Source organism: Falco naumanni, chromosome 6 (assembly GCF_017639655.2).
Source record: "Falco naumanni isolate bFalNau1 chromosome 6, bFalNau1.pat, whole genome shotgun sequence".
NCBI classification, from domain to species: domain Eukaryota; kingdom Metazoa; phylum Chordata; class Aves; order Falconiformes; family Falconidae; genus Falco; species Falco naumanni.
In genome coordinates, this window is record NC_054059.1 from 64,278,417 (window position 1) to 64,302,282 (window position 23,866).

Here is a 23,866-nt window from a genome sequence, read left to right on the forward strand (position 1 = left end):
TAAATTATCATTGATTTAAATCCAGCCTTACAACAGCATGAAGACTTGCCTGTGCAAAACATGTCTGAAGACCTGTGTGAGGCAGTTGCTTCAGTCTAGTTCCTAAGTCAGCATGAATTAGTACCTAACTTATCTGCTTCTGCGACCATCCCAGGTCCTCCTTTTGGATTTAGAAATTGTTATGAACGATCTCGGCTATGAAAATTGCATGGCTGAATGAAAACCTACTTAGAAAGACTTTAGAGACTGTTAAATGCTTTAAGGTAACTGTAGTAGGTGCTAAAAACATCCAACTACTGTTCCAAAAGCAGCTCTCCTAACAATATATAAACGAACATTATCTCGATACACTTTCATATTCCCGAGCTTTTGCACTGTTGAGACTACCAGATATATGCCACAGTCTGAATTCTAGATTGCTGAGTCCTGGGTGCAAATTGCCTGGGAATAGGACTGATGACTGAATAATAGTTGCGAGCGCATGCACACACACACAGATACACACACACATAGATGCAGAGGCAATGGGAAGAAAAGGATTCATGGAATTATTCGATGAGCATATGTGTCTCTTCTCCCTTGGGAACGGACACCTCACGTTTTCATTTATTAACATACAGTCTTATTTGCTAAAAGCTTTTGTCTTTGCTTGCCTGTTACATACTTTCTAAATATGGAATGTACCACTTAACCATTAGAAGTGTCATACTTAATTTAACAGAATAGTAGAAGAAACAAAGGAAATACATTTGGTAAATTATATCTGTGCTGCAGATACAAATTGCATTTTCTCTTACAGCTACACTTATTCTGCATTGCTGTATTACCATTATTACTGTATCGTAAGTAAAATGGAAATAACGAGAAGCCAAAGAAAAGTTACTGGCAGTGATCAGACTCTGAAGTACAAGAGGCGTTAGTTATACCACTCCTGTTCCATGGGGCAGAGTATTTTAATATTAAAAGAATGATTCGCTAGCTCTGTCAGCTTTATTCTTTTGTATTTTTCCCCTCACCAATGTGGCTTCTTAAATTCCATTTGCAGTGACCTTTGTTAAAAGAAGGAATTTCTATATCCTGCTCACAATAATACGTATTGAGGATTAGCCACTGGTACAGACTTTGAATCCAAGTCTCCTGGGTTTAAAAATCTCTCTCATTTCTCTCTCTCTTGTCATGGTATGAAATTATTTTTCTGGCAGTGAAGGATGTCTATAAGTCAGATATGAAATATCTACTGATACATTCAAATACATTGAGAAAGATCTATGATTAGTCAAATCTTAACCCTTTTTCAGGTGTGCTCCCTTCAAAACTACAAACTAAGTTTTGGGTTGCAGTTGCCTTACCTGGGCTATTGTTCTCACTGTGACACCATTTCTGTGCTCCGTTTTAACTGGGAGCACAACAGCAGTATCACGACGCGGACTGTGAAGACTATGCCAAGGCAGCAGCATCCCATTTGTTTCAAAATATGAAGAGCACCGAGACAAAACTGACCCCAGGCACAAATGCTTGCGTGATACACAAATAAAAAGTGTGACCTTTCTCCTTTTACTTCTCCTTGCCCCCTGCGCAGCTCCCCCCTAGCTTAAACCTGCCTGGCTTCATCGGCTGCCTGGAGCTGGCCACCCTGAACGACGGCGTCATCAGCCTGTACAACTTCAAGCACGTCTATAACATCGACACCGCCACATCGCCACCTTGTGCCAGGTAGGGACAGTCCTACCCTCACTGCTGCTCTGGTTCGTTGCAAGTGGGTTAGATGGTGGTTCGTTCCTGGGTTAGATGACAAATATCAAGGTGATACTGAGTTACCCGGAAGGAGCTTGGCCCCTTTTAACTCCTAGTTGCGCCAAAAATGTATAGATAGATAGATAGATAGATACGGGAGTGGGACTCAACGATCCTTGTGGCTCTCTTTCAAGTCAAGATATTCTATGATTTGTTGCTGTCGCCATTAACTATCTCACAACCTTGCTCATGCCTTCAAAAGGGAAACTGCTGTGTTAGCTGGGGCATGGTCCAGGCTTCCTCCTTACCCCCACCGCTTGCCTGGGACAGAACTGCTCCTAACTCAAATCCTGTCACTGCAAGGGATACAGCCACAGCCAGTTAGCTCCAGTAAGCCTGGTATACTGCAGCACAGCCCCACACCCAGCGACCAAAGCCCAGACTGATGTTATCTGTCTGCCATACACTCCTAGTGTATGTGCACTGCCACAACAGAAAAAAACTCAGATAAGCCGTTCACAAACTGGGAGATGCAGCCCCTGAGGCAGAAGTGAACACCAACCTTGGTGTTCGCTTAGCACAAACATAGACAGCATTTTGTTCATACAATGGGCAGCAACAAAATGCATTCTCTATACATTTGTACTCTCTATACAATGAAAGGAGGAAAACTTGCAGCTCTCACTGGGAAGAAATGCAGGAGGTGTTGGGACAGAGCCGATAGATGATTGCTTCCCATGCCATTCCCATGGGAAGTGCAAGCTGCTGCTCTCTAGGACAGTGCATGCAGGCCACCCCTGGGCTCCCCAGCAGAGCCCATGCTCAGCTAAAGGCCCCAGAAAATTCAGATTAGCTTCTGCACAAACTGGGCAAGCTCTTGATAGAAATACATGTGTACCCTTATGATGAGGAGGTGTCATGGGCCTGCCACTTTACAAGGATGAGCAAAGAATTTTCCTGTCCTCTACATACAACATAGGATAAAAGCAGGACGTAATGGAGTTAGATACAACTTCAAAGCTACACACTATTTTTCAGAAAAAAATCCCAGAAAGAATACGAAAGTCATCAGTCTCTGTCAGAAAGAAGCAGCGGGTCAGAAAAATTATTTCAATGAACTATTTTCATTGTAAAGGCCTTTAAATTTCCCCAAATTCAAATGGGAATATGCCAAATATTACTTCCTTGCTTGTTTTTTCATAGAAATAAGTTGGCTTTCACTCAGAGCCGGGCTGTGAGCTATTTCTTTGATGGCTCTGGCTATGCCTTGGCAAGAAACATCGAGAGAAGGGGAAGATTCAGCCAGGTGACTCGGTTTGACATAGAAGTTCGAACTCCTACAGACAACGGATTGATCCTGCTGATGATTAATGGGGTGAGTACCAAATCCTGCCGGTACCCTTTATCCATTAACACCATGAGTATCCTCAGTACTTAAAATATCATGGAAAATCCAAAATGCTTATGCCCTTACATTTAACTTCTGGAAAAAGGAAATACTTTGTGTTCGTCTGGTGGATGTATACGTTGGGAGGAACTGGAACTTGCACTGAAAAGGCCCCAGGAAGCTGAGGCCCTGAGTTGGACTCTGCTCTCATCCACAGACAGTCAGGACTTCAGACCGGTCATACCCTCGTGATGACACTTTGAAAGAGACTCCAGTTAAGCCCAGTAGCTGCACCTTTATTTCGATGTGATTGCACAATGAAAACTATAGGAAATTACTGTGAAGCAACTCCCATGAAGCAGCCACTTTGTGGTAGCTGCCACTTTGTAACTGTCTCAGGGTGTACTAGAGTTAAAAATTTAAGTTACTGAAAATAGAAAGTAGTCCAAATAAAAAGGCTTGATCCAAATATCACCAGCTTTTCGGAGGTTTGAGTGTGATGCAAACTCTATAAGGGTTTGAAGAAAGTAGACTCAACATGCAAATATCCTCTGAAGACAGACTCACATTTTTTTGTCTTTGGGTATCCCTACATCAAGATCCCTAATCCTGTGTGGATTTATGTATTTATTTTACTATGAAGATGGAGTCCACAGACATACACTTGTCTAGACCCCTACATGTACACCACCACACTGAGCATTTAGAAGAGAAAAAAATCCACTCTCACAACGCTCTAGTGTCTGCCTTTAGGGTAACTTGCAGAGCAGAGTTGTAGGGGGCAATTTGCAGCATAGCATGCTACCTTCACTCTTAGGAGGTTAGGAGGTTTTGGACTAAGCAACTGATGTTAAAAGTTTAACAGTCTCTATTGCAGATCAGTCATTTTTCTTCCAAACAAAACCACCCAGAGGTTTGTCAGAAATGTATGCATTTTGTGCGTTATGGTGGAAACTGGTATCAACTGGGATGTTAGCTGTGGAAGACCGTGCCTGCTCACAGGCACTTTCAGAAAGACTGCATAAACCAGTCCATTATTCAGTTCTGCAAAGACAGCTCACAAATATTCTGAATGTAATCCCTGTCTCATTTTCAAGTTTAAGCTGTTCAAAACAAACCCAAGCTGCAGCTTCATTTAAAAGTGTTGGATTAAAACCTACTTTTGCTACTTCAAGTAATAACTTCCAAAGGTGGGCTCATTTGTGTCAGAGACAGCAGTTCTTGGCCTGCAGTAGCTTTTTCAGAATGATTGTTCCCATGTTTTCATTAGGCATGGGAACAGCAGCATGAATACTAGGAGAGAAAGCAAACATTAGAATTAACCCAGATGCACATTGCTGTAAACTGTCCTTTCTGCTTCATGTTGTCTTGGAACAAGGCTTATCCTATGGTACAGATCTTAATTTCAAGCACTCCCTGAAGATTTTCTAAAGTAAAGCTCCTCTTTATAAAGTTTAGGTCACCCAGCCATAGAACAGAAGCCAAACCACGAAGCAGGAAGAGTCAGGAAATCCAGAAACCAAATACACAGTAAATACACTCAAGCTGTTGTTCAGCCTTCAGTAAATACATCAGTGCTGATCAAAGCTGTGAAAAGATACAATCTTAAGCTATCACAGGCATTGTGACAGAAGCTGCTAATGCAGATACAACCATTCTAGCACAACATTGCTTTTACCAGTATAACATCTTTCATTTGGGCACATGGTATTATTTTGACAATAAATTGATGTGTTTGCATTAGGGAAACTTTACTGGTAAAAAATATTGACGTTACTGTGCTATCATATACTATTCCTACAGGTAAACAGTTCACCAAATCTTCAGATAAGTGCATGTGTACATATACATGTATATTATATATATATAAAAATAATCGAGAAACTTTTTATAGTTTTTCAAATAAAAATACCTTTTCCCAGAATGTTTTTTACAATGCCAGACACTCTCATAACACTTATTTTTTTTTAATTACTGCCACAATCATAGTGCTTTTCTGATTGTTGTTTTGTTTTATACAGAGCATGTTCTTCAGTCTAGAGATGCACAATGGTTTCTTGTACCTTCGCTATGACTTTGGCTTCAGCACTGGCCCTGTGCTGCTAGAGGACTCCATGAAGAAGGCTCAGATTAACGACGCTAAATTTCATGAGGTAGAGATGCAGTTACAATCACAGACATACAACCATCCCAGCAGCACTGGGACTTTGGCAGATCTAAAATATCTACTTGCACTTGGCTTAAGAGAATTTGCTTTAAGCCAGTGTAGTAGTGACAGTAGCAAATCTCCCTTAGCACGTTAATTCTCTTGCCATTTACTTGATGTAAATTCGAAGTCTGATTCCAGATCCACAACTAAAATTACAGTATCATTCAACATTTTTACGCAGAGCACAACTAAGCCTTTTATGCTTTGACAATGAAATAAGTTTTTTAAGAAGTATGCCCTAACTTCTTGGATAAATTAAGAAAGCACTCTGAAGTTCATAGAGTTTGTGTGTTTGCTGCAGTGTAGAATTTGACATCGGCTATTTTCATGTGGATTTATTCATAAGTGAAATAGCCTGGGGTTTCAGTCATCAGAGAAATTGTGACATCAAAATATGCTCCCTACTAGTACTCATTGTCAGCTTCTTCTGATTTACAAACAACTTTTTTGATAAATGGGGGGAAGTTCCAAACAAAAAGATAAAAAGATGTAATCAATTTTTGCAAAATCACCATGACAACTTATAAAAGGTATCATAGTGGACACTTCTAAGCACACATTTTTCTTTTCAGATTTCTATTATATATCACAATTCTAAGAAGATGATCTTGGTAGTAGACAGGCGGCATATAAAAAGTGTAGACAATGAAAGAACAGCAATGCCATTCACGGACATTTACATTGGAGGAGCACCTGCTGAGATCTTGCACTCCAGGTTGGTTTACAACTGGGATTCAAGCGTTATCTTCAAGTAATCACCACATATAAGTTATGTTGCATGGACCTATGCTGAAGGGCTTACAATAAAACATTTTTCCCAGCCTCAACACCTTACATAAAACACTCAGACACTCCTCCAAGTCTCTCAGAGCTCTGAAGTACCAAGGATTAGGCTTGATCCAGCACAGGTACAATTCTGCTGAAACTGGTCTAGTTTTAGTAGGGGTGACAGAAACTGTTGTCTTCTTAAAACAGAAGGGCATTTTCAAAGAACACTTAATTATATATATAAAACGTACAGAATTGCTATTCCTCCTTGCTCTGCAAAATATGATCTTTGTAAAATAGCAATGCATGAGCTGAAGGATCAAGACCCTTTAAAAAAACCTGCATTTTGAAATTTAAACATTTTTTTTCCTAATATGCTCTTCAGTTCTGATCCATCTCAGGTTCTTTCTAGACCCAAGTCAGCTGGCTCTGCATAGGCGTGGGAAGAAAAGAAAAAGTCTCATTTTCCCATCGTACCATTTGACAGAAGCCAAATTTAATCTCAGTAGACTGTGTAACACTCATTTCCTGCAGTGGGAATCTGCCAGACCAGGGTCATGCTCTGGGAGAGCAGACTGGCTGCTTGAAGAAGGGTACACCCTTCTGACACGCAATATTCATTCCCCAGGCCAGACAGCAAGGCCAGCGTTTTCAGAAGGGCTCCAGCTGCTGTTTCAAGTGTAACAACTGCTAATAGAAATATCACCTCTCTTTAAAATACCCTCTATGTAAAAAAAAAAAAAGGGGGGGGGGGGGGTGGGGGGGGGGGGGGGGGGGGGGGGGGGGGGGGGAAGACGGCAAATGTTGTGCAATAGTTTCTAGGAATTAGTGGTAAATCTCCTGAAACCTTATTTTGTTGTCAGCACAGACTCTTGAATTGATAAATAATGTCTGAGTTAAAAAATACTTACAGATTAAGCTTTTAAGATAGGGACAAACTTCATGTAAAGAAAACTCATGCCTTTCAAATCCCATGTAATTATCTGAACATGCAAACAAAATGGGTGGCAAGGGAGAAACAGAGTATATAATGTATCTGGCCTTTCAAATAGTTCTTTACAAATGTCTATCATAAGGGGCTATTAAGGAAACTAGTGAGGTGGAGAGGGGAAAAGCTGCAGTGGATTAGAAAGTATCTGGGAAAGAGAAAATAGGACATAGTAGTAACTCTTCAATTTTCACAGCATCAAAAGTCTACAGTACATGCCCAAGGGATCTCTCTTAGGGCTGGTATTAAATACATCAAATCTAGAAACAAAGTACGACAGGATGGGGAAAATTACTTTGGTTAATCAAGCCTAGAGAACACGGAAAAAGCCCAGAAGGACCTAGAAATCTAGGCAACTGAGCAGCTCAATGGCAGATGAGACTTGTTCACAAGTGTAAGACACGAGATGAATCACATCAATGATGTCCAGAGTTGTGGTTATTCTGCTAAACACCTGGAAGGTACTGTCAAAGCAGAAAAATAGCATCTCAATAAACAAGTTGTATCAGAAAAAATCCATAGACATTGTAAAAATATGATCAATTATAATATTGACAAATGCATACAGAAGTTATCTAAGCGAAACTACACCTTTGTCTTTGATACTGTACTCAGCTTCAGTTCTCATGACAAGGGCAGACAGCAAAAAGTACAGTCCAAATGTGAAATCATTCCATTGTCATCGGGACCGCAAGTCAGTATTAGAATTGTATCATCTACTGATGATCTAGTACTATCTCTCTATTACTACTACCTACTACTGATATTTATGCTTCCTTTTGCTAGACAGACTTACAGTTAACTGACGTTGGAGGGCAGCAGCAGGGAGGGAAACTAGCTCTAGTCTTAGAGAAGGAATTTAATATTCTTTCAAAGCAGCGTATTTTCATTCACTTCAACAGCACTTTCCTCTGTCAATTGCCTTTTTTCCCTAAAAAGTGAATCTAGAAGTACCACTTCTTTTAGTGGTCTAGATGTTCTTTCTCTCCCACCTCTGCATAAAGCAGAAAGCTAAGGAGAGCTAGGAGGACTGGGTGCTGGTAACAGTTAAGAAAAAAACTCAGATGCCTTTCCTTAGGTTAAAGCCTATCTTCTATAGGTCCCGTTGCTCCTTGAAAATGTGAAGTTAATGGTATTTACCAGACAGGCATATTTGTGGCATCCAGCCAGTCACATGGTCAATCAGGATAGAGTTTAAACTGGTTGACTGATACCCCACACTTCGTTCTAAATCCCAGTGAGGATGGCTGGAGCCTTCCTGTCAGTTTTGCCTTTCTGCTGATATCACTGAGGAACAGATTAAGGCCTCTCACCTTATTTCAGACATGTAAATGCACATCTGCACTACTTCGCCTGATGGTCCATTTTAGCCAATGTAGAAAAGTAAGTATTTCCAGAGCCTGATTCATCCATCATGTTTCCAATGTCTACCATACAATAATTCATAAACAGCTAGTGCAGAAGCAGATGTCAACACTGTCAGTATCATATCATGTGAGGTGAGAAGAATCCCACTACTAAAGCACATCCTGCCAAAAGAACAAAGACCATTTATAGGTAGCCAGGTCAAAATTCTGGATTTCACGTTGACTCCTTCAGTGTATTTGTTCCCTAGTTTTCTCCTGGACTGGTACCCGGTCATTTCCTTGCACTGTCACAGACACTCTGTGACTTTAGGCAAATTACTACTTCTTCATGTACCTTGAGTATTGTGAGGATAAATTCAAATTATATTTGCCCTGTGCCATAATGTGGTGGTATCTTGGATTTGGGTGGAGTTGAAAAACTTGAGAGCAGTGAGTAGGAGCTGCTGGGATACGCTGCTGTGCTATATCTACCTCAAATCTGACATTAAAAGGATCTTGGAAGCCCACCTACTGCTCTCATTTACAATTATGTAAATCCACTCTTCAGTAATCAGAATACTTCCCTGACCTGTGTCACAACTGTTTGTTAAGAAATAGAGACCCATTTGCTTGCAAAGGCAAGAATGGAACTTGCTAGTAAAAGGAAGACAGGGAAACGAAAACAGAACTTTTCTAAAATCATACAAAATGGAGATAGAAATCCATTGAATTTCACTATAAGTGGGTAGAAATACATTTTAAAATAAGTCTTTTCATTTCAGCAGCTATTTTTAGCTTTTTAAAGTTACTGTATATGGATCTCCCCTCTGAACTCTCATTATTTCTCCTCATAACATTTATTACAACTGGTGTATCTTCACTTTTCAAAACATATAATGTGGTTAATTAGTTGTTTTACATAAAGGTGCAGGAATTGGGCACTAGTGAGGCAAATGATTGAGGCTTTTCCAAGTTTTTTAGAACATCTTGGCAAAAAAACGTCTGTTCAGAAAGGCAAGAGCTATCTAACTGCAGCTTGTTTGGCAATGTTTCCCAACAGCATTAGCTCACATCTGGCAGGAACTATTGGCTTTAAAGGCTGCATGAAGGGCTTCCAGTTCCAAAAGAAGGATTTCAACTTGTTAGAAGAACCAGGAACCCTGGGAATCAGCTATGGGTGCCCAGAGGATTCACTGGTAAGCATAACATCATTTGTGAGATAACAACAATATTTTGGCATTGGATACAGCTGTGAGCTTAAGTTTTACTCCAAACAATGGAAATAAAATCTTCAACCAAGGGAATGATGATGCACTCACTGACTGGCAGGGGTGCTGTATGTGTGTGTTAGCTCTGCTGACCCAATTTCCACCCTGAATTAAGCACAAGTTGTTTTACTTGATATTATAATACGTGAGACTGCAACATGAAAGCTGGCTCTGAAATAAATTGTGTGTTGTATTCTGAAAGGAACTATTCTAATGTGATTTGCTTTTTCTTAAAGAAACAACAATTGTCCTCATATGCATCCTAATACAGACATATGAAATAAAAAAGACAGGAAGATATTCACCCTTCAAATTACTTCTCCCCTTAAGACAGGGCAGCTCTTCTCCTGTAATACACAAACCAATTCCCCCAGCATTAACACAGAAAATTGCCATTTTGTTTGTGACCCCTTGCATCATTCATCATTTGTCCATTACAATGCAAGGCTGGTAAATCTAACCAGTGTTTGTGGTCTTCCTCCTATGACCATGTCTATCCAAAGCCATGCTGTGGATAAACCAAAAAAAAAACCTGTGAAAATGGAGTCCACCACCTGTGGAACTCATTACACAATCTCATCCTGTCAACAACGAAGCTAACTGCAATTTGTTCTACCTCAGCACCAGCTTTACTCCTGAGACTCAGAGGGTTATTTACCACCATGTCCAACACCCCACCGCCCCACCCCAGCACTCAGTGCAGCACACAAGCTACTATATCACATGGTGGGATGGTGACTCAGCACCATACGGCTCAGACAGGGGCTTGAGCCCCCTCTGCTTCCAGTCTTCATGCTCGCTAACATCAGCAGACTTAGGATGAGGCCAAGAATCCCAGGACAGTGATAACAACTTGATTTACACTGCCTAAAATAGCTATACTTTCTTAAGATTTTCACAGCATGCGAGGGAAAGCCTATATAAATTAAGCCTACATAAATTAAGCATGCAGGAAAGACCAAAGGTTTTATAGAAATGAACCGGTTGCATAGTTTAAACAAAAAGAAATAGCCTCATTCTTTTTATGATTTGAATGTTTTCTGAGCTTTACTTGCAATTTTGTTTTATTTAATACACAGATGTCCCGCAAAGCATATTTCAATGGAGAGAGCTTCATTGCATCAAGCCACAAAGTGTCCCTCTTTAGTGAATTTGAAGGAGGCTTTAATTTCCGGACATTGCAGCCCAATGGGCTGCTGTTTTACTATTCTGAAGGAGTGAGTATATCTTTATTTACAGTTTGTTTTATTTTATCCTTGCACTGTTTCCCAGGAGAGTACTAGGGGGGAAATGCAATTTCTCGCTTCACGATTTCATAATAGAGAAACCAGTCTGCAATATAGAAGCATTCATTGATGACCTCATTGTCAGAGTCTGCATTTGATCTACAGATGAAAACCAGCAATGCTTAGATGTTATTTTGATATAAGAAGATAATTTGGTCATATGCCTAGAATTAACATGCATCCATTTGTGCTCAGTAAAATCCTTAAGACAAAATGTGCTGTGCTCAACGGCACTGCAATCCCTATTTGGACCTGTAGGTGCTACCAAAGTACAAATAATATCGAGGACCTGACATTTTCCATCCAGAGACAATCCTCCAGAAGCAAAGACAAAGTTTGTTTGAATTTGTGGGAGAGTATTTTGAGCATTGCTGAGTTGACAGGAATCAGTCAGAAAGCTGCCTATATTCCCAGATGGTGCTCAGACTTCCACGTGTGACTGGGAAAAGTTGCAGTTGAGAACAGCTCCTTGCAGCTATGGGAAGCCAGGCTGCTCTAAATGCCCCCTCAGAGGTGTGACATGGGCAGAAATATGGACTTGCACTCCCAAAATGTGTGAGCCAGAGCGATTCTGAGATCCTGCAGGCTCAGACTGACATCTGCAGCAAACATGAGCTCAGATGACAGAACATTTGCAACCACCCCCAAATGTCTGTTCTGCCATACTTGCAGAAGATCATCAGCAGTGCAGCAGGGAAGGCTGTATGACACTGATAACCAGTCCTGAACTTTTACATTTTACAGCGTGGAGTATTACCTTAAATTGAAATCAGTAACCATGTCAGTTACCCACATCGTTTGCATAAATGAGGCCTTACACACACCACTTCTGGTTTTAACTCAAAAGCTCTAATCCTAGGAGATGCCAAGTGCCCTACTTAACAAACGGAGGTTCAACTATTTAGCACTTGACAGAATGCGACAGGATAATTCCTACGAGTGCACAGTGGCAGTGCTTGCTCTAATGGAACAGACAATATTCCTGCTATGTGGCACAGTGATCCTGTATGCCTGACCCAGATAGCAGATCTTACCTCTGAGATAATTTTGAGTGATTGAAGAGGTCTGATCAGAGGGAATTAGGAAAAGAAAAAAATCTATTGGTCTTCTGACAGCAGGAATCTTGCAGTAACAGCTGCTCTATACAGTACCAGGGGTACCAGAAACACATATGAAATGTAAACATCATACATCCGTGCTAGATGGAAGAAGCTCATGTGACAGATACATGAGACACAATAAGTAGCAGAATTCCCAAAATTCAGGCTTAAAAAACAACAAGAATGTCAGTTCTAATGAGATCATCTCCTGTTTTGCTTCCCACTATATCTTACTGCAAATAAGGCACAAAATGGGGAAAACAGCAGAAAGGAAAATAAATAGAACAGGCAAATGCACAGAAGTGTTAATTTTTCTGTATTACACTTGCTCATGAAGATGTTTTTGTCTGTATTTCAGTCAGATGTGTTATCGATCTCTATGGACAGAGGCGCTGTGGTTTTAAATGCAAGTGGAACCAAAATTCAAACACCAGACAGAAATTACAATGATGGAAAAAACCATTTCATCATTACTTCTGTCACCCCAGAAAGGTAAAGCTGTCTAGCAACTTTTACCCCCTAGCTTTGGAACATAAACTTTTCTTGTAAAGCACATTATCATTTAATATCCACTTTCAAATTATGTTTTAAGTGTGAGGGGGTTAAGTTGTTTTTTTAACTGATCAATTCAGTTAAAAAAATACAAAGACAAAAATCTGTATGATTGAAAACTGGCCAGATTGCCCTGAGCATGAGATGCTGGGAATTTTTAGTAAAGCTAAAATAATAGTTTTTCTAAAAGCTTGTTCCTTTTTTGTCCTCAGCTATGAACACAGTTTAATATAATTTAAGACTAGCATGAGATCCATTTTTCAGTAGGATTGATTGTGCTGATTTGTTAAAGCAATCCCAAATCGACAAACCCTGAAGTAATTGAGGCATCTTAACAAAAAGCATTTCATTTGGGATATATACAGTGGATCACGTTCAAAATATTTTTAGCTCTGACAGACCCAAATGTAAGACTAAATACCGCAGTAGGGAGTAAGTCTCTCTATTTCCTTCTTAAAAAAGTGAAAGCATTGTTTCATTGATATGTTTTACCGTTGGTTTTGATGTTTAAAAATTTCTTAGAAGATCAAATAATCAAAGCATCTTTCTTCGAGAATCTTGCCTATGCAGATACAACCAGGTCATTCTGCTTTCTAATGGAAATGGAGATTTGTACCTACGACTTCTGACATCCAAGAAATACAGTTTGAAAAGCTGAAGGTGTGAAAAGGTGCCTTGGAATAGGCTTGGGGACTGTCATGTTTCCCTGAGTGTGCTGAATTCTGAACTTGCCAAACAAAATCAGTGTGTAATGTTTTAGTTATACTCCGTTTCTCATTAAAGCAATAGGATCTTTCCTGACTTCTGAAGCAATTAATGTCTTGCATGATATGATCAGGTCAAAAACATTGTAGAAGCTCAAACATCAATGTACTGTAATGAAAAAGGAAAAAGGGACAGGGGCATAAAGAAGATTAGCATGTGCTTAGATCTCATTTTCCCTAAATGGTGGCTCCATCCATTTAGTAGCAATCCCTTAGTTTATCTATCTTCACTGAGTGGCCCGTATTTTTTTGGACTTCACAATTAACCCCAGGATATTATGAAATCCATGGGCCTCTCGACTCAACTTTGCCAGTGGGTTATTGCACAGATACTTGTTGCATAGCTGAAAGCGAGAAGGTCTTCTCATGACTTTGGGCACTACCATTCAGTGATGCATACTAAGCAGGGTATTTTGGGTGCATGTAATATGCTCTTTAACCACTGGCATTGACATTTCTGAAACTAGCTTAGAAAATGCATGCTTTGCCTTTGCAGGTATGAGCTGACTATTGATGACAAGAAACAAAGCAAGAAGAACCCAGCAAAGGACAGAGCAGGGAAAAGCCCGGACAGCATCAGGAAGTTTTATTTTGGTGGCTCTCCCCTCAGAACACAGCAAGCCAACTTCACTGGCTGCATAAGCAATGCTTACTTTACTAGGTGCGTAGCATCCTCCCAAACACATTACCAGACAGTCACTGCCTGACAGCTCAAATAGTAGCTCAAAAGAACTGATTTATTGTCACAATAAAAATCTCTGTCTCATTTGTGAAGCTAGACAGTATGTGTGAATAAGTTTCTTGCTTTATTTGCCATGGAATCTGTTGGCACAGACTTGCTAGGTTAAGATATCGTTAAAGTGGGAATAACTTGATGTAAATCAGCTTTCAGTACTGCATTGCTAATGCTGCTGGTGCAATGTATAATTTGCATAGCTGTAATTTACATTTATACTATGTAGCTTTCAGCTCTGCCTTTGAAACAAAATTATATTAAGGAATCTCACAGAAGCTGGGGAAGTTAGGAGTTTGGCCATGTGAAAATGGTCGGAATTCACTGATCTTAATTGCTCTATGAAATGTTCTTATATAGAAGATTTCAAAGTGAATTTGATGCTGCAGATTGATCCTCTCTGTTTATGCAGGCATGGATATAACAGGCAGAGGTAGCATAGGCTGCTGGCATTTGCCAGACATTGACTGATAAATCAGTACTTTTTTCCACAATCCTAGAATGAAAAATCCCATCCAAATATAATTTAAACCATAAATGTAAAATTATTTGATTTTTATTAAGACAATTCCAACTCTTGGAAAAAAGCTGTTCTTGTTATTCCCTCTTTGAAACACAGGTTGGATCGAGAGGTTGAAGTAGAAGATTTCCAGCAGTACTCTGAGAAAGTTCAGACCTCTTTGTATGGATGCCCTGTTGAATCTCCTCCACTTGCTCTTCTCCATAAGAAAGGAAAAAACTCCTCAAAAGCCAAAGGAAACCGTAACAAAAAGGTTTGCTACAACTGTCCCGCTATCATCCTTTTTCCAAAGCTGATACATACTGTGCCATGGTTCACAATTCTCCAAATCACGGAACTAAGATGTACCACACGAAGACTATTTCAGATATATGAAGCAAAGGATCCTGTTCCTTTACATATTCTACTGCTGCAAATGACTGCCCTGCCCCAACCTATCTGGCATACACTTGCATCATTCCCTCTTAATAGAACTGTAAAACAAAATTTATGACACCTTCAAAAATGTACTGCACAAACAAGCCTTCTTTATTTTTTCTACATCCTAAAGGAAATAAGCTGTTCTCAGCTACCTCTGTGTGACTCTCTACTGGGCACAATTAGCATGCATTAATAGAAATGTGAAAAAAACCTTCTTTCAGCATGCAGAACTCATAGTCCAAGCATGTCCTCTTACACCTATAGTATAACCAATATCATCAAAAGCAGAGAGGAAAAGATTTGATTAGGAAAACTGCAAAAGAATTTAATTGTAATTATGTTAGCTTCACAAGTATTCTGTTTATCCCTCCTTCTGCCCTAAATTAGCATCTATAGTAGATCTGTTCAAGGAAAATTTGAGTTGGAACCACTCCTGGTATTTTTGTAAGGAAAAAATATAATACTAGCTTATATATAAATTATACTGTTATTTTATTATGTCCAATCTTAGTTAAAATTTCTGGTTAATGGTTCTCTTTCTACGAAGGTGGGAAGAGATAAAGAAAAGATTTCACAGCCTTCAACTGGCCTCAAAAAACTGTACGAAGAAGTGAATATGCAAAAAGACCCTCAGTGCCACTTGCCCATGAATCCCAAGGCAACCAAACATGCATATCAGTTTGGAGGAACAGCAAACAGCCGTCAGGAATTTCATCACATACCAATGGATTTCAGTCAAAGGTAAGGGGACCTTAGAAATAAAATTTATATATACTGGGGAGGAGAAAGATGAATTTCAAATAAAAAAAGGGACACATTTCTGCTGTTACCATGGCTTTTTCCTCTATATCTTAGGGCATTTTTTGTATAAAGCATGTTGTTAAGATATCTTAAAAGGTGTTTCAATTGAGTAAGAGCAATAAATAGAAAGTGTTTTCAGTTATATCTCTCTTGTGGAGTCTTCATCTGCTCTATATATTAATAAAATGTGTCTCCTTGCCTATTTGTATGAAGACTACGAGGATGTTAGTTCCATGCAAGCAATACACCATGAGTCTCTTTACACAAGAAGCAATGGCATTAGAGCAGAGCTGGGACAGAACATGACAGTTAACCAAGAAATGAAGCAGTTATGTGTTGAGTGGACCTTGTCAGCTGTTTAATGGTTAGGAATCTACACAGTGCAGTAGGACATAAAGCTATGAAAAACATGTCCAATCCAAATTCCATTATTTCCAATAATGGAAATTCAAGTAATTAATAATGAGTCCTGATATTGTAGACATTTAATTTTCAGGCTCCCAGAGAATATGCCATATGGTGTGTTATGACCAACAAGGAATTTTGGTTTAATATTTTCCATGAAAGACTGTAAATTCAACAACACAGTACTTCCTGGAAGCATACCAGACCAGTAACTCAGAAAAAAAAAGTGCTATTTCCTGACTTAAATAAAAAAAGCATTATGTTCATTTTAATTCAGTAGTGTTTTATTTAGGGCAGTCCTGACGGTGCTTATATGAAGAAGGAAAACCAAAGCTCTAGTATGTCTCTTCATCCCTAAAAGACATATTTGTTTTACAACAGTTATTACAGCTTCATCATTGTAATGCGCACCTTAAAAAACCAATGACTTGTGATGGTTTAAAAAAACTGATATTGGCAAGGGCCTAAGTGTGTGTGGAATGTACTCACACATGCAATGGGGAACATACAGATCCTTCAGGCATATGAAGAATGGAAGCTAGGCTAGTCACCTGACATGAGAAGCAGAAGTAATCAGTTCTGGCACTATCCTACACCAGTACAGCTTTGCCATTTTTTTATACCCAAAGTAATAATACCAATCACTCAAGAAATCTGCATTGTTGATGGTGTCAAACCAAGTCAGTATAAGTTGTCACACTGTCTTGGATTTCACAAGGAACTACAAGGAAGGAGAAGCTTAGCAGTGAGTCTGGAATAACAGTAAAGATTTGTGAACTGTCAGGCCTCCATGCCATCAGAGTTAAAAAGTCCCCCAACACTGTTGTCCAACAGGGATAGAAATGTAGTGTATATAGTGTCAGTTATTGGTGGTCTGTATTGATTTTATCCACTACATAGTTTTTAATTTTTGAAAACAAGCTCATTGCAAGGCAGCTTCTTCTCCAACTTTGACTTCTACTCCAAAAAAACAGTAAAGAATTGTTCTCAGAAACACCACTTCTACAAAGAAGACATGTAATCCTTTGGATAAAAGGAAAATCTGTGTCTTCCTCTGCCTGCAGTTTGATTTAAGTCAATTATATCTGCTCTAACTTTAATATTGTGTTTTTATGTGCCAGAGCTGAGTTCTCTATCAGTCTGAAAACTCACTCATCTCATGGAATGATTTTCTACGTCTCGGATGAAAAGGAGACCAATTTCATGGCCCTTTTTGTGGCTCATGGCCGACTCATTTTTATGTTTAATGCTGGTCACCAGAAGATAAGGATTAAGAGCCAAGAGAAATACAATGATGGCCTTTGGCACAATGTAAGTAAAAGAAAGCAATCATTATGATGGCACGTGCTACGAAGGCTGTAGTAAAGACACTGCTGACATGACAGCTCAGGAAGTTTTCATTCATGTGTTCATAATTGCATCTGTATGTTGAGAAACTTCTGCCGCTATTTTTAAATTTTCCACGTGGCGTTTTATCAAGTCATTAACTAGGGATAGGAAAGTGAGTCAGTTATAAAAATCCAGAAATTCTCAATAGTAACAGCTGAGCAGAAGTGATGGAATCTAGCAGAACAGTGAAGCAATTAAGTTATCTAGGAAAGGAAGGACTAGGACAGTTTTGTTCAGGAAATGTCTTTGAAGTGCCTAAGCAAGAAGCACAGCTTTCTTAGGCTCCCTCTGTGGTCTATGAAAATGAAAAGACAATTTAGGGGGTCAAGATGAATTTCTCTCTGTAGGTACCTCTCTGAACACTGACTACAGAAGAAGTCTACAGTTACTAAGCTCCTAACTTGGGCACTTCAAGTGTTTAAAGCAGGCTGGAGGAATCCAGACCATGAAACTGGTGAAGACCATGAAAATGCTAACTGATAGCACTGTAGCAACGAATCATATACACAAATATAAGATGGGCAGATCTCAGTAGACCTTGTGACACCTTGATCACCTCTGTCTTGTACACCAAAATGTAAGACAGACGGCAGTTTCACTATCTAGTCTTTACATGAATGTGAAAAGAGGGTTGTCCAGCAAAGAATATTGGCAGTTAATAAAACAGGCTTATAGAGTATCACTCTCAAGCTTTTCTTCTCAAACTTTCTATCTTCTTCCACTGAACAGGAGAGTTCCTTCAACAGATAAAAGTAATCTTCCAAATTTTTTTCCTCCTTTTCTAGGTGATATTTATTAGAGGCAAAAATATCGGTCGCTTGATAATTGATGGTCTCCGAGTACTGGAAGAATCTTTTGGCGGTAATGCTAATACCTGGCAAGCCACTGAACCACTCTATATTGGGGGTGTAGCTCCTGGAAAAGCTGTAAAAAATATACAGGTAAAGCAGACATCTGTTAAATTATCCATACCTCTATGTACAGCTAATGCAAAAGCTGGCTGTAGGGATGAGTTCAGGCAAAAGCGTATTATGATCTGAATCCTCAGCACACCGAGGAGCTCAGTTCAAGTACATAGCAAAGCTCCTGCAGGACTAGGCTGGACTCCCATAGCCTTTTAGCAGCAACTGTAAAGCCAGTGGTCCTAAGAAAGAGAGAAATCCTAGTGACATCCAGGCTTAGATGAGACAGGTAAAATAGGTGAGATCAGTTGCGCCCTAAGGTCTGAGATATAGATGAGTTTCAGAGAGATGTTAGTGTTGTCTTAGTACCTCTGTTTTAAGACAGTACCTAGAAGTCAGGATTCTGCTCTACATCTTGGTACTGAGGTATATAGAAAGCAGTGTTAAAGCAAAAATGAACAAAACTAAAGTAATCTTTAATGTTATGTGCCTAACAAGATAGATGCGCTACTCAGAAAAAACAGACCCCTGTCTTGCCCCGAGGGTAAGAGGTATGTATCCTCTAGTTGCTCTTTGTTTCTCATGGTTGAGGATTGTTTGAGAAACAACACAAGCCGGAGTTACCTTGAAATCATCAGACAGACATGAGAGGCTATGAGAAGCATCTGTCCTGCATCTCTTGGAAACTGTTCTTTAATTCAGAACTGATGCACCATACAATCACAGCCTTACAGCTCATAAACAAGTACAAATAAGGACAGAAGAGTTTACTTCCTGCCATAAGCAGTTTATCTATTAATCATGCTTTTTTCCCCCCTCAGATTAACTCTGTCTACAGCTTTAGTGGTTGTCTCAGCAATTTACAACTCAATGGAAGATCAATTGCTTCAGCTTCGCAGACATTTAGTGTAACGCCTTGCTTTGAAGGGCCATCAGAAGCAGGAACATACTTCTCATCAGAAGGAGGATATGTTGTCCTTGGTAATACACTACTAAACAAATGTATCCCTTAATACTATAGTATTCACTGTGCTTCAGAATGGCATATTTCACTAAATGGTGTGGTAATTTCTGAGGCTGTGAGCTGTAAGGATTGTTAGATACAGATCATTATTGTGGTAAGCAGCTGAACTTGACAGGTCACAATGTCACCATGAAACTTAACACGTCGTTATATAAATATATGTCTGTGTAGGTATTTCAAATAATTAAAACAATTTCACAAGAGAACAGGTTATAATATGGTAAACATTATCATAGACATACAGAAGTCAATGTGGTCAAGACCAAGTACACCAGCAAATGGTCATCCTTTAGTTTTTTAATTAATAAAACAACATGAAATTAAAAAATTCTAAGGAAAGGCTTTCTGCATGTGTTGATAATGAACAGCATGACAGAACACATCTTCTCTATCATTTAGGCCTGCTGTGTTCCAGGAAGCGTTTTATGAGGATCTTCTTATGACATAGGCTCTGATCTGAACAGGAAGGGAAACTGCACAACCCTACTCATTGGCAACACAACGAAGAATTAAGATGGTGTTTCTAATTTGCTCCCTGGCCTGTCCCCAGATTGAAAAAGGGAGTTTATTCTAAATCATCAAAGCTCAAGTGAACTCGTACTCACTGTAGAAAGACTGCTGAATGTCTAGCAAATTGCACAAAAAGAAGCTGCCAAAAAATACAGATAATTTACTTTCTGCTGTCAATTTCGTTGCTAAGAAATATTTTTAAACAAAATACTTTTTTAAAAATAATTAGAGAAATACAGAAACCTTTATTAGTACTCCAAAAAAACATAAACAAAACAAAAGTTGAAATGGGTCATTGACAGCACACCATGCTATCTCTTCAAGTATGTGTACTGGCACATTTCAATAGTTTTAAAGACATGACAAGTAAGTTCCACTCTAGGCTTTGAACTTCTATTTTGACTTTGAATAAATGTCCAATTTCATCACTAAGTACAAAAAGAATGTTATTCTTTTTACCTCACAGATGAATCCTTCAGTTTAGGCCTGAAATTTGAAGTTGTTTTTGAAATACGTCCCCGAAGCAGCTCAGGAATTCTACTGCATGGTCACAGCGTGAATGGAGAGTACTTGAATATGCACATGAGAAATGGACAGGTATAATGAAGGTCACATCTCCTCCACTGCTTTTGACCAGTTCCTCTACTACCTACTGGGGCTCTGCTATATGCAGCTTTTTTCCTTACAAATTTGCCATTAATTCATTATTGTTTCTCTCCTAAAATATATTAAATGCTTAGATTAGGCAATCCTGGTATTTATTTTAAAATACAAAAAATAACACCCAAGAAAAAAATCAGATCACTTTACTGATACCAACTATAAATATTTAGTGAGCAGTTGAAAAGTGGAGCACCGACTCTTTGGTGCTGCTCTTTCACCCACACATTAAAAATGTATAACAGTTACAAGTAAGGTAACTGTTGATGATTTTTTTTTTCTTATTTGTTAAAAGAGAAGTCTGAGTTGTGCTTAGTCCCTTCTTCCTTTAACATATATATGTGTGATAGTGAGAGCAAGGGAAAGGGAAAGTTCATCTGGTTTTTAGAGCCTCTGGATTTTTGTAAGGCTGTCAATTGAAAGAGAGAGGTTTGAAATGAACTTACCAGATAGTTGTTGCTGTTTTTTTTATTATGTTCATCGCTAAAATCTGGATCTCTTTGTGCTCTGTGTTGCATACATACATACAGTAACAAGTTGCAGTCTAAGTGGACAAAGCAAGCAAAGGTTTAAAGCAGGGGATTTTTTTTTTTTCTTTTTGCAAAAAAGAAACTCAGGGCATAGTCCAGAGGCTAAACAGTGTAGGTATTCTTTATGCACTGCCTAGGATCTAACTGTCAACCAAAGTGGAAGGGTATTTAAGTGAGGCTGGCTGTACCTCAATTAGAAATGCAACACCTGAGGAAACATGCTGTCACCTCTCTTATAAGAACAGGAACCTACAGGAGAGTGACCAAATGGACAGTTTTAACCTGGTGATTCATCCTATCCTAAAGCAGGTGTATAATGTAGATGACTAAATGAGCTGTCATTCAGAGAATATATTTTTCTATATCGACTATACAGAGACCAACAGGTGCTTCAGTTAGGCACCTAACTTTGACAACTGATTTGGTAAGATAAAGCCCATTCTTACAGCTGTAGCTAGTCCTTGGTGAATTAACAAAGAACTTCTTAAAGCACATTGCATTGCTGTGTATGATGCTGCCTTAAAAGCTGCATCTACATACACCTAGTCTAGCACTTCTTATATAGTGATCTGATGGAAGGTTTGCATGCCCAGAAATTTGTCTGGTTTTCCAACTGTATCAGTTGGTCTAACAAAAGATATTGCCCCACCTACTGCTTCAAACCTCACTTCCTATATAACATATATGCAATTCACAAACAAAATTCACCCTGAAAAAGCAGCTCTTCCCTACTTGTCATTTCTGAGCAAGCATCTGTCCTTCTTACTATTAACTATCTGCTCTCTTTGAATGTATTACCAAAGACCAGTTTTGTGAAAACACTTCTGCTGAACAAATAAGAACAATCAGCACCTTTATTTTTTTTTTAAATGTATGCATCTCTATTAGTACAGCTTGTCTAGGTAATTTATTAAGAAGCCACTTTCTCTCACAATTCTGAATTTGTTTTAATTGCTTCTATGTATTTTGTCCAAGGGTGGCTAAAAGAGAAAGTGAGGATCATTTCATTTTTGTTTGCTGGTGCTCTTGTGGAAAAAAAATTTAGAAGTCTCTTAGATACAACTATCTTGAAACAGAGATCCTCTACAACTAAATATAAGTTGTTCTCTTGCAACATTTTCAGTCAACAAGGTGTCAGTATTATCAGGGACAGCTTAGCCATTTGAAAAGCCTGAATGGTTGGACTCAGTACTTGGAGTTCTCTGGCAACCACCATTGGGAATCTTGTGCCCTGCAACAGGGACACAACACCACTCTGCTGCTGCTGTAGTATTTCCATGCAGAAAAATACTAACCCATGTACCTAAAGCAGAGGTGCAAAATTTAAAATTAGACTCATTTTCGAGGTCTGCTAGAGATTTGCTGGTAAGCTTGAGCAAGTAATTTAAAATTCATTCTTAAGTTCCCTATCTATTCTTTCCTCAGAAAATGCCTGTTTGTTTATACTTGGGAGTTTCATGGCTGTTTTCCTTATTAAGTGGCTAGTAAGATGCCAAAACATCATCTGATTTACTAATTTAAACACTAATTTACCACACAGGAAATTATATAGTAGTAGTACTAGAAAATCTGAGTGAAATTAGCTGCTCTTTTTTAATTTTTTGAACTCTTCCTTGAGTTCAAATCAAAAATGTTGCGGAACTGTTGAATCTAAAAATAAATAAATAAATAATAAAAACCCCCAAAACCCTAAATCTATGAATTAGAAAGGTGCTTTATTTTAAAGAATTTAATGAAATTATGTTTTTCATTCATTTACGTACTAGATATGTTTTGAGTGGGGAATACAGCATTATTACAACAGAAGGAAAAAAAGAGAACAGGAAGAGGTTTTCAGTGATGACTACATTATTATTTCCCCCAGGTTACTGTGAAACTGAATAATGGAATCAGGGATTTTTCAACTTCAGTGACACTGAAACAGAGTCTCTGTGATGGCAGATGGCACCGAATTGCAGGTCAGTAAAACAAGATCATCCCCTAAGTAAGGTGACAGAACCCAGTTCTCCCTCCCCAGATATCCATCTCCATAGGCTAGTGCACTGGGAATGGGGTCATACTTTCAGTCCTTCCTTTTCATCTGTCAAGACACAAGTTTGTGTGAAAGACACAGTTATACTCTTCTCTCAGATGTAGGAACTGTAGAGCCTCCAGGAAGGACAAGCACAAATTTCTACAAAGAACAAGCACAAATTTCTACAAAGAACAAGCAAATATGGAGTGCCTTGTTCAAGGAACACAAGACAGCCTAGCTGAAACGCTGGCAACATTTCCTAAACTGTATACCAGATTATATTCTTCTTTTCCCAATTAGGTTGGTAGAATGTAGTAAGTACAAGTATATGCTGCCCTTAAAGGTCAAATAAGAACATCTGGCGAGCCCCTGCCTTGCACAGAGAGATATCTGTGCAAGTCAGGATTTTGCTTCTGTGCCAGACATCGATCATTCTTTCCTGGATTTGAAAGTCAAAAAGTACTTCTAAACCTCAGGTTCTTTGAACTCCCTTACCTTCCTGTCTATATGCTGACTTGGAATACCTCCCATGTCACATCCAAAAGAGATCTGAGTA

At 39.0% G+C, this 23,866-nt stretch overlaps 1 protein-coding gene and 1 long non-coding RNA gene across 3 annotated transcripts in view; one reads left to right on the plus strand and one right to left on the minus strand.

The window, feature by feature from the left end:
* The window catches only part of LAMA4 (laminin subunit alpha 4), a 107,232-nt gene that overhangs the window by 78,537 nt on the left and 4,829 nt on the right, over window positions 1–23,866 (plus strand). Inside the window, exons 23-37 of the mRNA XM_040598932.1 lie at window positions 1,580–1,713; window positions 2,938–3,109; window positions 5,143–5,274; window positions 5,903–6,045; window positions 9,493–9,628; window positions 10,780–10,917; window positions 12,445–12,578; window positions 13,899–14,063; window positions 14,755–14,908; window positions 15,623–15,816; window positions 17,403–17,592; window positions 18,456–18,611; window positions 19,394–19,553; window positions 20,573–20,703; window positions 23,161–23,254. Coding sequence (XP_040454866.1) covers window positions 1,580–1,713; window positions 2,938–3,109; window positions 5,143–5,274; window positions 5,903–6,045; window positions 9,493–9,628; window positions 10,780–10,917; window positions 12,445–12,578; window positions 13,899–14,063; window positions 14,755–14,908; window positions 15,623–15,816; window positions 17,403–17,592; window positions 18,456–18,611; window positions 19,394–19,553; window positions 20,573–20,703; window positions 23,161–23,254 — 2,233 coding nt within the window. The remainder of the gene's footprint in view (window positions 1–1,579; window positions 1,714–2,937; window positions 3,110–5,142; window positions 5,275–5,902; window positions 6,046–9,492; window positions 9,629–10,779; window positions 10,918–12,444; window positions 12,579–13,898; window positions 14,064–14,754; window positions 14,909–15,622; window positions 15,817–17,402; window positions 17,593–18,455; window positions 18,612–19,393; window positions 19,554–20,572; window positions 20,704–23,160; window positions 23,255–23,866) is intronic.
* The window catches only part of LOC121090409, a 34,468-nt gene that overhangs the window by 2,235 nt on the left and 8,367 nt on the right, over window positions 1–23,866 (minus strand). The gene's annotated exons all lie outside the window — the stretch shown is intronic.